The 16,246-nt window shown below is 36.9% G+C and overlaps 1 protein-coding gene across 2 annotated transcripts in view; it reads right to left on the minus strand.

Moving 5' to 3' along the window:
* The window catches only part of Cftr (CF transmembrane conductance regulator), a 144,690-nt gene that overhangs the window by 23,138 nt on the left and 105,306 nt on the right, over nt 1-16,246 (minus strand). For both annotated transcript variants that reach the window (XM_050145938.1, XM_050145940.1), the window contains 3 exons: nt 15,593-15,820; nt 12,749-12,849; nt 1,267-1,518 (listed from right to left, as the gene is read on the minus strand). In XM_050145938.1, the coding sequence (XP_050001895.1) occupies nt 1,267-1,518; nt 12,749-12,849; nt 15,593-15,820 (581 nt within the window). The remainder of the gene's footprint in view (nt 1-1,266; nt 1,519-12,748; nt 12,850-15,592; nt 15,821-16,246) is intronic.

Consider the following 16,246-nt stretch of genomic DNA (forward strand, 5'->3'; position numbering starts at 1 on the left):
TACCACAGCAATCATCTTGAAACACAAATTATGAAAGAAAACATCTTGAATAAAGCCCAAAGGAAAAAAATTCATTACTTATAAAAAAATAGGTAAGAATTAGTTAGAACTTTGTGGACAACATAAAATCAGTAAAAGAATCAGGAAATAGAAGCAAAACAAAACCCACCAAAGTAGGATTGTGTAGTTTATGAAGGTGTCTTTCAAAAGTAAAGGTGAGGAAAGAAGCTTCAAACAGACTGTGTGCCTCAACAGACTTATCTTGAAAGATATGCTAAGAGAAGTTCTTCAGAGAAAAGGAAAGACACAGCTCAGATCTACAAAAAGCAAGCACTTTAGAAATTAAATGAGGCAGCAGCAAAATGAGAACTCTTACTTTTCTTATTCTTAAAGGGTCTAAAAGAAAAGGTCATTAAAAAATTTAACATGTATTTGCTCACTTACAATATGTAAATAATAAAATGAAGCATAGGGAGGATGTAAAACAAAGGAGGGAGAAATCGGGATAATAATGTACTGATGCTACTTATTCTATAACGCTTTTATTTTTAAATGTACCTGGATTCATTGTAAACTGTCAACTCTAGAGAAAACTGAAAATTCACAATAGTAGAATTACCATGGTAAGAAAAGAGAAAGACTTGGAATCATAAAATACTCACAACAAAAGAAAGGAAAGGATTGAAACTAAAAAATAGGGCTGAAGAGCAAGAGTAGGGAATGAAAAGCAGGAAGGAGCTGTAAGTACAACTGCGCATGTGCCAGCCACCCTAGCTGTGCAGGTTCTAAATGAATCACTTGAAAATCAGAGGCTAACAGGCTAGCCCAAAGAACTAGGGCACACCTACACATTGTCCACAAGCAAGTCGTTTAAAGTTTCATCTAAGTTAATGAAGGCATGAATAAAGTCACACTGTGCTGGTTAATCTATTTGTTGCTACTATTTATAGCGATGCTTGTATTTCTGGCACACGCTGTGTTTAATGGCATTGACAGAAGGAAAAATCTGAATAATTACATGTCTTGCAAGAACAGTCATGTGCAAGCATAGTCACATTTATAATAAACCTATTGCATAGATCCAGGACTCCAATTTAAATTTCATGTGAAACATAATGAAGTCCCACAGTAACACTTCAACTATGTATATAGAAGACTGACTCTATAATTACGTTAGTAATGGGATTTACTAACATTGCAGTGGCTACTGGGACTTACTGAACATATTGAAACTCACTAAAAAAGCAAGTAATGTTGAAATCTCACCCTCAGGCCAGGGCTTATTGAAAAGGAAACGTTCTCTAATATGGGATTCCCATCATCCCCATATTTCACAGCGAGGTCTTTGACAATCATTTCTCCCCTGGAGGGCCAGATGTCAGTTTTCTTCACATGTTCATTTTCAATAACTAAAACCTTAGAGGGGTCTTCATGAGGTAGTCCTTTCATTATCTTGGTACACCCACTTTCTTCTTTTGGTATATCAATAAACTTAAAGACTCTGCTCACAGATCGCATCTGAAATGAAAATAACAATATTTTTGTTTGCTTGAGAACTGTAGACAGTGCCATAATTAGTTTGATGTGGCCTAAAAAAATAACTTGTAGATTATGATGGTAGCTACCAGTCACTTGATTATTTGTCAGGGTTTTCAGTGAAGTAACAGGAAATAATTAGATATAATTAAAAGCTTAACCCGAGCATCAACTAAGACTTATATAATTGGGTTCTGTAGAGACCTGTTTATTTTTGTGATTGCTTAAATCTCAGTTACACAGTTCACACACAAATAACCAAAATATTCTCAAGAATATAGATGATGTCAAAGAGAAGTATTCCCCATTAGGACAGTACTGTTCAACACTGTACACTCAGTATGCTGCAATAAAATGTAGAACACTTCTCAATCACTGCAGAGAGTTCTCTTACTCTACCTAAATTCTATATGTCAACTCAGTTCTGAGGAAGCTCCTGAGGCTTAGTCAACTTTTAATGAGTTCACAATGCTCAAATATAAGTGATTACACAGATAAGAAGTTAAAAATTTATACCGTTAATAAGTTACCTAAAAATAAATTTCCATCATTAGCAAAATGTGGCTATATATAAAGGTTATATTTTCAAGTAAATATGCATCTATGTTTATAGTGTGGCTTCTTCTTCCTGCTATACATGATTATTCCATCCCCTTGGAGTAGAGATATCCTTATGTCTGGTGTCCATGTGATAAAATAAGCAGAATAATATATACTAATAGCTAGGTCTATGGTAATAGTGATAGAGCTTTTGATACCTTCTAAAAGGAAGGAGAGGAGAGTCTCAGACCCTCTCCTTAGATCCTAACCATCAATTCCTCTTGTTTTGTCTCCAAGGCAGTTTGAATGTAACTGGTCCCCAGAAGCTCATAGGGAGTGGCACTACTAAGAGGTGTGGCCTTGTTAAAGTTGGTGTGGCCTTGTTGGAGGAAGTGTGTCACCATGGGGGCAGGCTTTGAAGTCTCATATGCTCAAGCTATGCCTAGTTCAGTCCACTTCCTGTTACATGCGGATCAAGATGTATAACTCTCAGCTCCTTCTCCAGCACCATGTATGCCTGCACAGTACCATGTCCTGCCATGATTACAATAGACTAAAACTCTGGAACTATAAGCCACCCCAATTAAATGTTTTCATTTATAAGAGTTGCTGTGGTCATGGTGTCTCTTAATACCATATAAACCCTAATCAAAACACCTTCCCTTTTCAGCTGCAAGTGATCTTTGGAGACCCTAGAGTGTGCAGGAAGAAAGGAAATGGGATGTTAAGAGGAGAATTTGTTAGGGCAGCTTCCATGAGGTCATAAACTATGATGGATTTGAAATTTGTGGTAATGAAAATGTTTTACATTCACCAATGGTTAAGTAACCTGTCATCCATGCTTACTATAAACTCATAGATCACTTTTTTGATGAAATTCTTAGTGTTATCTGTCTTCAGTATCTGGTTGGGAATGAAAAGATGATTGTTCACATTTCCTCAAGAAAAGTTAATACAACAATATGACTTATAAATCCTTCCCTACAATATCAGATAAAATATATATTTAATGCACACAGAAATGAATTTGGATACATTTAAGGGTAGTCATTTTTAAACAAAAAGTCTGCTCTAAATAATTATAATTACATTTTACTCCATACTTTCAAAACACACAGACATGCAATAGATACTAACTATTTGAATGATGGTATTTGGTACGATTTGAATGAAGACATGAATGAGAAAATACATACAAATAAATAAACATCTAAATTTTGGTAGTTTTGAAAGGTAATATGCATTTCTTTGGTGAAAGTACTGTAACTTACATTCTCCATCAGTGACATGTACTATGAAGGACAAATCTAGAGCATCAAACATTAAATATTAAATGGGACATATTTATCACGTGTTAAAAGTGAAAGCGTGAAGCTTGTTTCTGAATTTAGATACTTAAAATTAGCACCAAGTCTGACTATTCTCTAACCAAAAACATTTTATTTCTTAACAGTGGGAGGTCTCCATAGTGTATCTGAGAAGATTTCTCAAAGTCAAACAGAGTAGCAAGTGTAGGTACTTTCAGCACTCTCTGTTTTATAACTACTGGAAAGCTGTTGTGGAACAGGTTAGTCACTAACCAGTTCCTTGAACCACTGGATTGTTAGCATGTTGACTGCCTCTAAGAGGAGAAGTCACATCGGAACCAAAGGAGAGAATTCAATGACAGTCTTTCAAGTTGCAAAAACTAGCTTTTCAAAGTCAAGACATAGTGACAGTTTGACATTTTCAGTCATATGAACACAGGCTTTTAAGATTTCAAAGGCCAAGGCCCAAGTAAGACATAATACTGTAGGCATTCATAGCTTCCAAGAAACTGATCATTTGAGTTAGGCTCTGGTGTCAGTCTAGGCAAGAAAGCATGACTTCAAATCTTATAAAATGAAAATAGTTAGCCTTTTTTTTTTTTTTTTTTTTGAGACAGGGTTTATCTGTGGCTTTGGAGCCTGTCCTGGAACTAGCTCTGTAGACCAGGCTGGTCTCGAACTCACAGAGATCCGCCTGCCTCTGCCTCCTGAGTGCTGGGATTAAAGGCGTGCGCCACCACCGCCCAGTGAAAATAGTTAGCCTTAAACACTGAAGACATAGTGTTTTTACAAAGATGTGGCCAAAGATGAACTTAGCATGGCTGGGAAACAGTCTTCTCACACCATAATATGAAGCAAAAACAGGTTGCCCACAATAAGGACAACTTGAAAGCCTGAAACACTATGACATTACCCTAAACAGGTGTCCTGTCTTGTAACCAAACTTCAGTATCCTAAGGGGCCTTGAAGAAATCAAAAATAGTTCAGCATAGGAGAGATGACAGAACAACAGGACAAAGTCTCCGAGACAATTCTTCTAGACAAGATAGGAACGTTAGTGAATCAGAGACAGAAAGTCCAAAAGGAGCTGAACTCTAGTTGGAACCTGGCTAGATCTTTCCTCCACTTAGCAATATAGCAAAGAACTTTATCTATAGCAAAGCTGAAGCCATATTTATTGTACACTTGCTTTCACTGTCAAAAATTCATATCCTCTATAAAAATGGATCTCAGGTTTGTGGAAAGCATGAGCAATTTTTTTACATCTTTCTTAAGAAAAAGAATTCAAATTATTCACGTCAAATTTAATATATATCTGTTAATGTTAAACCGAAAAGTGAGGGAGCCCATCCTTTCTGGTAACAGGACTTTTAGGTAGCAGTGTCCTAAACTGAGAAGACTAGAGGTATCCCTGCCATGCTAGTCATGCTAATGACCCTCTCACTATCTGAAAATCGATCCAACTTATGCCTCTCTTGAACACACTTGGTATTTATGAATTGGATTGCAAATGTCCCTCAAAGTTAGTCCTGGTCCCAAGATGATAGAGTTTGGGGGACACAGTAGACATACTGAGAGGTAAAGCATAATCGGGAGAAGTAGGGCCCTGTGGGTTTGTCATTGAGGGTATATCTCCCATCCTAATTCTCTACCCCCACCCACAACTTCCTGGCTTCCATGAGGTAAGCAGTCTTCTCTTCCATATATTCTTCTTGCCAGGATACTCTGCCTCACCAAAGGCCTAAAGAAGAGGCAAATAAAAACTGTACCAAAATCTTCATCTTTCTGTGCTCTTTGTATAAGGGATTGGGCATAGTAACAGAAACAAGACTAACTCCAGGGCCTATGAAAAGGTTTACGCAAGTGAGAAGACCTGAAACTCCTGGTCTGGTGATTAACCCATTCTATCTGTTTTAGTAACTGTTCACCGTGTTTCTTGTTGTACTCAAAGGAATATTCAGATCACCTCATGTTTAACACCATGAAGTCATTAAATCTCTGTTCCTAACGAATGAAGCCACTGTTTTCTCTCCTCTTCAGTGATAATGGTGGTGCTGTGAGGATGTCAAGGTATATCTTGAAGCCTGGGAATTTATAGCTCACCCTCTCAGTTTGAGGATGTACATTGCTGATTGGATTAGACAGAAGTTACAACATACCAGACTAGTTCTAGTCTCACCTTTTTGCTTTCATGGAACTTTTAGAACTCATGTAATCCTTTTGAAAAGAATGTTCATGTGCTACATAAGAAGCATGGCATCACAGTGCTGGAAGGAACTCAGAGTCGGCACTTATCATAACAGCTGTGCACTGACATACTCCCCAGTCTAAGCTGATGTTTCCTGTACATAGAAGGGTTATGAGGGAAGTAGTATGAGCAGCCCTGCCCAGGAAGGGAAGGTCTTTCTGTGGCTATAGTGAAATAACAATGAAGTTAGACAAGGGATTAGCACCTTTTTCTTATATTCTGAAGGTAAAAGACATCATGAGAGCCAGGTGCTAAAACAATGAAACTATTATTTATTTATGGAGAGAAAAACTTATATAACATAAATTCTATATGATTCTATAAAATTGGAATGTAGCCATGATGAAGTGAGAATTTTGCTTGAACTTTGTGTGCTTCTAACTGTTGATACATTACTTAACTTCATTAGGAGCCAAAACTTTCTACTGAGTATCTTGAGGAGAAGTTGATTCATAAAACTGAATGTCATTATCTTTATAAGAATGTCTAAAGGTCCTAATCTAAGCATCAGGAAATAATGATAAAGGCAATAACAAAAAGTAATTCAATAACTTCCTCTCAGTATTACTTTAAAAGGGAAGCATTTCCGTCAACATGATAATAACTCTAGATTTTCCTGTTCATCTTTGTTGCTAATTATAGTGATAATCATAGTCTTTTTAGGAATCCAGAAATAAGTGATATAAATATTTGCTTTATTTACATTAGCTGTTTAGAAGCCAGGACAACAAAATTATGTTTCAATGACCAAACACCCCAAAGCCATGGCAACAAGAATATTACTTTTCATGCTTGAAATGTTTGCCAATACTAAATAAAAATGTCATAATTGAATTTAGAAAAATTTTGAGGAGAATGGAGTTATGTCTGAGTGATAAAGAGCACTGGCTGCTCCTCCAGAGCACCTTCCTTGATTTTGATTCCCAACATCTACAAAGTAGCTAACAACTGTCTGTAACCCGATTCCAGGAAATCTAACACCAACCCTCTACTGGCCTCCATAAACACCAGGCATGCATGTGGTGAACAGATGCAGGAAAAACACCCATACACACAAAAATAAAATCATCAATATCATCTAGCCAAAAATACTGCAACTACAACAGTGACATGCCTGCAAGATATACTGGTGCAATAGTGGCAGAGGTGGTATGGACTAACCAACCATACTTTGACTGGAGTTAAATAAAGTCCAGTCCACGAGATAGAACCCATACCTGACACCTGAGACTAGAAAGGCCATGCACAAGAGGAAAGTCTACTGCTATTATTTATCTAAGAGAATACAGCAATAAAATAGTTCTCAGTAACATATTGCTGTACCTGCAGACTAGTGCCTCACTCAGCCCTCATCAGAGAAACTTTTTCTGGCAGCAGACATTAAACTGACTAAAAAAGATCCACAACTGAACAATGTGCAGAGAAGGAGAGATCCTCTCCCTTTAAAGCAGAGGGATGCATAAGAACAGGAGTTAGCAAGACAGAAGAGCCAGAGGTGGTGGACGACTCCAAAGAAGCAGTGTCATCCAAATGCAGTCAAGCTGACATACATATAAACTCAGAGACTGTGGCAGCACACACGACGACCTGCACACATTCAAACCAGACAAAAATCCCGGCACTGAGAAGAAGTGAACACAAATGCCTCACTTCTAACCAAGAAACTATTTGCAATTGACATCCATTGGAAGGAGAAAAATCAGTTTCTTAAAATCTACCACACTCCAAAGCAGGCCTCATGCACAGAAGCAGCTGGCTAAGACAATATATAAGCATATGGAGTAGGATATGGCATACTGGCCATATTTCTGCTGATCTTTGGTCTAAGGATATAACTACTAGTAAATGGAAGAACTATTAGCAAATCATTCTTGTCCTGTGTCAATGATGTTTACATAAATATCTGTACTATATACAAAGGAGAATTCTGACTGACAAACTTTGGAGAAGTTATAGTATTTAAAAATCTAGATGGTTACGAAAAAATACTGTAATTTTGATAAGATATTTTGATTTGTTTTTAGGAAATAACATATTTTCATAAATACATTTTGACCATATTTTCCCTGTAATTCCTTCCAGATCTTCCTCCCCACCTCCCTATCCACACAACTTCATATTTTCTCTCCTTTCTCTCTTTTTCAAACCAAATACCCTCAAAAATCAAAGTAAAATAAAAATAGACAAAAATTATCAAAGAGAAATGAAACAAAGCATAAATACATACACACACACACACACACACACGTCTATGGCTGCTTTATCCTATAAAGGTTAGTTGAGTTGCTGTCACAATCCCTAAGTTCACAAGGCAAACTATTTCCTATTTCACTCCTAACAGATAATGTTTGCTGATCCTTGTGACACGACTCAGAAAATCAAAGCACAAATGAATCCTCAAAATCACTTAATCCAGTGATTCAAATGCCTAGACACACATTAGAATCACCTGGACACATTTCAAAACACAGACTACAGTCCTGTCACCTTGACCCCAGCAGAAGAACTAAGTTCATGGGGCTTTGTGAACCTCAAGAAGCTTTATTATAGAGGTTTTTCATGTTCAGCCAGGCTGAGAGCCCAGGATCTAGTCCATTCTTTCATTGTACAGAAGAGAAAATTTAAACCAGGAAGTTAAAGTGGCAGGTACAAAGCCCTAACCATTTTCCAAGCTTATCACACATTTTTGCACAGTCCAGCAATTCCTGAGGGAGCTCATAAGATTCTTATACTAATTCAAGGCTTGAGAATATCATAATATTGCTCACTTTGTCTTTGTTGGCTGCAGTAATAACACATTAACACAAAAGTTTTAGACCAACCGCAATAACTGCAGAGTAACAGTTAATGGATTTCAGCATTTAGGATGGGGTTGGCATGTGGTTTTGTAAGATCTAGAAAAATGCCTAAATATCCCTAAGAGTTGACATTTTTATGTGAATGGGTTCAGAAGAGAGAGCACGTCAGAGCTGCCAGAAACCTGAAAAAATTCCTAACCAAACCATTTCACTTCACAGAAGAAGAAAATAAGGCTATGGAAATGGAGAACAATGACTCGCCTAAAGGCACTCAACTTTTAAGTGTCTGGGCCAGAATGAAATACTAGGCTCTCTGTGGGTGGACGGGTATATGCCTTGAAAGATACACCACAAAGACTTGTAAGAACAACAACAAACCACAATCAAGCTACCATTAAAAGGAGGCAAAAGACAAAGGATAAAGTAATTCCCCTGTCAGATCCTTCTAACAGAAACTGCTTTCAATACAAGAGCATTCTGTAACAGCACCATGAAGAAGAGAAAAATTTCCTTTTTCTCCTTCCACCACATTTCACATTGCTCATTCTCCATTAGTCACCTGATCTCCAGTGGAACCCAAAATAAACACAGGTGATGAAAGGACAAAGGAGAAACAGGGAGTTTGTATTGACAGAAAACTCTTCTCAGATTGCACCAACAATGCAAGAACTTTCTGGAACTTCATTAACGGGGATCTAAATGGAAGCCTTTTAAATTCATTGTCCTTAACCTGGTGGCGTCTTTCCTTATATGAGGCACATACAGTTCAGTTCAACAGGATAATCACTTAGTGGAAACAGGATGCTTATCTGTTGGTCTTCTTAGAAAACTAAGGCAGTCACATTCACATATTAAGTTTGTCCACTTTTTGTTCCCTCTGTGGTAGACAGTTCTGGAAGGATATGAGTTATCAAATGAAGAAATTATGTGTGAGCAACCCCTTAGTCACCAGATGGTGTAATAATGCTAAGTTTAAAGCATTACCTTTTATACCCTTGCCAGCTCTTATTTATTTAGCTTCCAGACAAAGGGAGTAGAACTTTTCTTTCATTTTAGTGATCCCTTAAGATCCTGTTTGTATTTGGGGGAGATGTACAGGATCTCATATCCTAGCATGTCAAATCTACTAGAAAATAATCTAGCCATGTGTTTTATGGATGCATGAAGATGTCAAGATGGTCGGAAATGTTTAGAGGGCAAGAGAGAGCTGTGCACTAAACATATGAATCTATGATTCATCAAGAGACAGCTTTTGAAGCATGGGGTTAGATAACAATAGCTAGAGAGAATGCAGATAGAAAACAGCTATAATACAGGTGATGTGTAAAAATATATAGGAGATGACGGTACAGGAGATGATAGGAAGATGAAGGAGTATAAGTACTCATCCAGGGAAAACACCGCTCAACAATTGCAAGTGACAAATAAGTGGTTTTGTGTATGATATGGTGTTTATTGTTACTCTAGTAGGTGATAAAAACGAAATAAACTGTGGAAAGAATAAAGATATAACAGAGAAAGGCAATCTTTTGAGAAGTTTTGTTGTTAACAGGTCAAAGAAGCAGGGTGGGAACTGGGGAGCAAATGAGGCTATCTGCTGATTAGACAAGGCTCACAAAGGGCAGGGAACTATACAGTATTGGGCTGTATATAGTAGCAAGAACAGAGTGGGGGTATGTGCATACAAGTAGAGGGGCAATGAGCCTGTATAAGAACTCATACTGTCATATGTTATGTCCACTGAAAGATAATCTACCATTGTGATATCAGCATTAAGAAAGAGAAAGTAGAGAGCAGTGAGGGAATTATTTCTGATCATTTATTTCTCTGAGATATGTAGCAAGGTCATTGGCCGAGAGTTTAAGGTATGGAATTATTAAGATGTCAAAAATGATACAGGAATAAAGGAAAGAGCTATCTTTGGGAATAAATAAGGAATTTATTATGAAAATATAATAGATGGGTTGATTGATTGTTCTGGATATCAGTATTGCAGACATGCGATCATAAATGGTTTATGAAAAGTATATCTATATATAATATATATAGATATAGATACGATATCATAGACACAATAGGTCCTTGTAAAAGTCCTTTCATACACTATGAAAGATACAATGTCAATGAATAAGGTACAAAGTTCAACATACCCACTGGAGAAGTAAAATACTTTAAAGTGTCTCTAATGGAAATTAAACATGTGGGATAGAAATTTACTGAGTAAAGGTTTTGACATCCTATGTTGAAGCTATTCTAAGAGGGGTGTCTACACTGCAGTTCACAGGCCACACATCTAGTTGCATGTGGACAACAGAGCTATAAAAGAAGCCCAACACAAAATCATAAACTTACTAAAAATCGTAAGTTGTATATCTGTGATTTGGTTTGGTAGCTCAATTGTACATATCTTGAGTGTAAACACTGTAGGTGACAACATTGTATCACAAGATCAAAAGTTTGGGTAAGTCATTACATCAAAAAATTAATGTCACAGAGAATTGTAAGCACATAAGGTAAAGAGATTGTTTTAAAGTAAAGAAATAGGTAATATGCACAAGGGTTTTGAATTATAAAGTCATCGTTGTAAGAATATAAGGAAGTAAACAGAAATACAATATTTATTTAATATTCTTCAACTACTTCCAAAAGATACAGATGTCTTTATAAGAGCTCTCAAAACAAAAATGCAATCAAGGACAAGTGTGGAGAAGACACAAGGAACATGTCTAGCTTAAAAACTAAGGATACTATATTTCAAGGAATTAAGATACCTCAGCTAACTATGAATACACATGGATAAGAAGAGAATTTAAAGACTTTGTTTTGCTCTTGAGATATAGTTATGATTTTTCTTTTGAGAAAAATTGATTATAGAAATTTTACAATCACATGAATGTAGCTCTGAAAACATAAGCAAAAGGAGTTATATAATGACTTTTAACTGGGAACTCTAGATCCTTCAAGAATGAAGCAGCAAATCAATGAGTGTAGTTCTAAAGCCTAAAATCCAATGAAGGGTCAGCAAACATGGCGCAGCATGGAAAGGCACTTGCTGCTAAGCCTAATGACTTGAGTAGATCCCTAGGACCCATTGTGAAAAGAGGACCTGTCAATTGTCCTTGATCTCCACACTCATGTGGTGGTATGGACATCTCTCACCCACATAAATAAATCTAATAAAATTTTTAAAAAGAAATTTGTGATTAAGTTCTTAGGCCAACTCTAAAGTCTAACAGAAATATATCTTTTACTAGAATATAAATAGGGAAATGTGTAGCTTCCTTGCATTTCTCACCTCCTTGACACCACTTTAGCTAGATAAATATCACTTCAGGTTCTCTATGGTAGAAGGCACAATAAAGCCAATACATGTCTTCAGACACGCAAAGAACACAAATGCAAGACAACATCAGTCAAGTGAAAAGGAGAGGAACAATGATAAACGCTTAGGAAGGAACAACAACTGAGATCAGATGTTTAAAAAATAAGAATATTATGAAAAGTGTCAAGTTGCTGAATGTAAAAACCTAACATCGAGAAGAATTTCTTAAGCAAGAACCAAATGCATAAGCCATAAAGGAAAGACTTATAATAAATTAATCTTTATCAAATTCAATGTTTCTTTTCTTAGAGAGATACCATGAATAAAGCCACTAGTTCATGGGACATTTTGATGTATAGAACTGACAACTGACCCAGGATTCAAAAATACCTACAGATTAACTGAGAAACACAATTTAAAAAGTAAGCAAACTTGAACAAGCACATAACAGAAAGAAAAAAAAAAAAACAAAAAATGATCAACAAGAAATAGGCATTAAGATATCCTGACATTTTAGTAGTTACTTTATACTCCTCAAACTGGCAATATTAAAAGTGTCTGAAGATGAATTCTGCTGGAAACATTCACATACTCTCTTAGATGAAGTATATACTGTAGCACAACAGCCCAGAGAGTAACGTGGCATCAGCTAGTAGTGTTAGGGAAATACCCAGCAGTTCCTTCCACTCCTAGGATTTGCTTTGGAAAGCTCCTGAGCAAGAAGAGATGTGCAACAATGTTCACAGTGACAATACATGAGGATAAAAGATAAATCAGGTCACCATTTAATGCATGATACAGAATGTCTTTTAATTTACCTGGACATTTTATTTCCTAAACTTGGTAATGCGTGTGTGTGTGTGTGTGTGTGTGTGTGTGTGCACTCACACACACACACATACACACACAAACACACACACACAGAGAACCCTTCAGTTATTGCCTACTCTTTGTTTTTTCCTTTAACTTTTAAAAATAATTAAAGATAGTAACTTACCAAGCTATCCACATCAATGCTGGTGTTTACAGCCCATTGCAAAGTACTCATGATATTCATAGCTAAAGTTAGAATAATACCAGTCGATCCTTCTCCTTCACCTAGACATGGAAAGGGGGTTGAACAAGTGCATGTGATCTCTTCTGTGAATTGCTTTACTCGTATCTCTCTCATCACATGTCATTTTATTCAAATTTCAATTTAATACTGTTGCTAGTGACTCCTAGGAACAATAACGCCCTCATCGAATAAGCTTTCAACTAATTTTTAAAATCAGTAGTGACTGAGTATTCACAAATTGTTGCACTTTTAAATGCTGGTTAGCTCCTGAAGGTAATGCTGGAATTGGGTAGACAATACATTTGTCTCTTCTACTATTATTATGTATGTAACAATGAAAAAAAATACTAGATTGAACACCAGAAACAAAGGGGGGGGGCCTGGGTTCAAATGAGCTCCTCTACAAAAAGCCAAAGGAGGGATGCATACATCTGAATAGCACAGGCAGGGGTAGACAGGCTCAGCACCTTTGCAGTGGTCTGTTTCTACTCATCAGAGGTGCCCAGAAGAAAGCAGACTGTGTGTCACTGGGCAGTCAGAAAAATAATGCCAGCCATTCATCAAGAAAGAAGTTTGCCTATTACATTAAAAAAAGAAAAAAGACTAACATGCTTGAAAAGGAGAGTGCTAACATTTTAGAGTAAATTTCTTTCAGGATTAGGAATGACAACTAATTAAAATTTTGAAAAATTCAGAATTATGACCATAAAAATTTCCAAGACAGATGTTTATAAATTATTATTAATTCAGGTTATCATGTACCAATTGATAGTGCTTGAATCAACCACCAAATAGCTATCACAAGGTTAAACACAGAGATGAATAAGCCATACTATTATTTCTGAAAATGTTCATGTATACATTTTCTCCAACTTAGGTCTACCATAACTACTTTCCTTGCATCAAATAATGTATTGAAAATTGTTAAAAGTTCACCCAGGGCCCCTATATGTTTCTTGTTTTGAAGGCTAAAAAGAAAAATAAGATAAATGATTACAACAACAAGCAACGCAATAGTTACTGGCAATTTACTATAGACAAGACTGTGCTGCTTTGCAAAAATGATCACACTTAGTACTATGGGAGAGGTATTACTATATGTCTGTGGCACACAAGAGAATTAAAGAAGCTGATTGGTGTCTCTCAGTTAAAATAAGTTAACGTAGGTTAAAACCAAGTTCCTGGGCTGTGCTTCTCATATAAGCGGAGGTGCTGAACAAGGCTGATAGTTAAATGTTTTGATTATTGACCTTGGTAAGCCAAGACTCAGTCATAATCTTACCTATTCTGATAAGGCATGTGATATATTGGCTTGAATTAATTGTTAAGAAGTTTGAATTCATGTGATTTAGTCATATTTGATTCCCTTTTAATTAGCTTATATAAAAAAATCAATACTCTGCCCTCCCACCCCAAAATCATTTTAAGGTACTCTTCTGCACTGCTGAAGAGTCACAGACATGCCTGCCCATTTCCAGAGAAGGGCGCCAGATCTCAGTACAGATGGTTGTGAGCCACCATGTGGTTGCTGGGAATTGAACTCAGGACCTCTGGAAGAGCAGCCAGTGCTCGCTCCTAACCTCTGAGCCATCTCTCCAGCCCCCATGGGGTGTGATCCTTATAAATCAGTTGAAAACAACTAATTCTGAGGGGTTGAGGAAGAGGGAGTCAAAGAAAGGAAGGAAGGAAGGAAGGAAGGGAGGGAGGGAGGGAGGGAGGGAGGGAGGGAGGAAGGAAGGAAGGGGAGGGGGAGAGAGAAAGACAAGAAAGAACAAGTGTTTACAGGAGAAAGTGAAGACAAGCCAGCATCCATTCAAAACCAGAATCATACCTATGCCTGACTCTCCAGTGCCTGTTCTTGTCCCTCCAGTTATCCAAGTGTGACACCCACGCTGAAGCCACATGAGAACATGTCAAAAAGTGCTTCTTTTGGGGTTGAGCAATACTGTTCTTATAATAAAATAATGATGTAAATCTGGCATTGGTGTGCATTCACTCTGAACTGTCATACATATATTAATATGCAATGTTTTATGCATAATAAAATGCTATATTTAGAACATATAGCATTTTGACTCAGAAATCCAACATCTTAAAATAGAGGTACTCATTTATCTATAAAGATTTTTGTTTCCTTAGTGTGACATGCATTATGTCACATACTTTATATCTCTTATTACTCGAAAATCTTAAATTTCAGAAGCTTTGTATTTGAAAAATAATGCAGTCTTATCTACATTATTTTACTTCTGTGGTAATTTTTATTCATTCAAAATTCATATAAGACAAAGAATTTTACAAAAAAGTAGTTGTTAAAAGAAGAAAATTGACAGAAAGGGTGAAAGGAGAAGTGTGTGTGTGTGTGTGTGTGTGCGTGCGTGCGTGCGCATGGGCACACCTGTGCATTCCTCTTCCTCCATTCAGATAATTTTTTCATAAAGAAATCTATTAATTCGGAAGTCCTGCCAACATTACTATGAAAAGACTTCTCCTGTGAAAAGACTTTTCCTGTCAATCACATTTATGCTATCTGAATCAGTATCTCATCATTTTTAAAACAGCACAACTAGGTTAAAATATCATATAAACATTTAAACCAAATAAATTATTTGGAAACAAAACAACAGAAATGCAAAGAAATTACTTGTATTGGTTGATAAGTCCCAAAAGTCTATTTTAAAGCATCTACAGTTTTAATATAAAAATATGTCATTTTATTGACAGAAATTATTACTTAAAGGTTCAGCAATCTTTTGTTAACATTCATCAATGAGTTCACAGTACCTGTTGTTAAAATGGAAACGAAGGTAACGACACAGAAGAAGAGGACAAAAATCATGTCTATTCTCATTTGGAACCAGCGTAAGGTTGACAGATACATAAACCAGTTGGCAGTGTGTAAATTTAAAGCTTTGTGGAACAGAGTTTCAAAGTAAGGCTGGCGTCCAAAGGCACGGAGTGTCCATAGTCCTTTTAAGCTCGTAACAAGGTGAGTGAAAATTGGACTCCTGCCTGTGAATATCCCATAGGAGATAACATGAGCCTTTTAATACAGAATAAAATCTCACTACCATGTTTCTAACAAAGATCAACTTAGGAGAAACAACACCATAAGCATCACTGGTTAGAGGGGCTCTCACCCTAAGACCAGAGCTTACATTTGTAATGCATGGCCCTTCCCTTTTACCTGCCAACTATGGGTGACAACTTAGTACAGAAAGCAACTGACAAGGATTTCTTGACATGAGCCTTTGGTTTCCACAGACACCTGCATGAGCAAGCACTCCCCCACACATTACCTCCCCTCACTCCCCCCACATTACCCCCCCCACACACTACCCCACCCCACTCCCACACACACCCCACCCCACTCCACACACATACTACCCCACCCCACTCCCACACACACACTAACCCACCCCACTCCCACATACACTA

The sequence above is a fragment of the Alexandromys fortis genome, unplaced genomic scaffold, assembly GCF_014885135.2.
Source record: "Alexandromys fortis isolate MF-2015 unplaced genomic scaffold, M_Fortis_MF-2015_v1.1 scaffold_34, whole genome shotgun sequence".
NCBI lineage: Eukaryota > Metazoa > Chordata > Mammalia > Rodentia > Cricetidae > Alexandromys > Alexandromys fortis.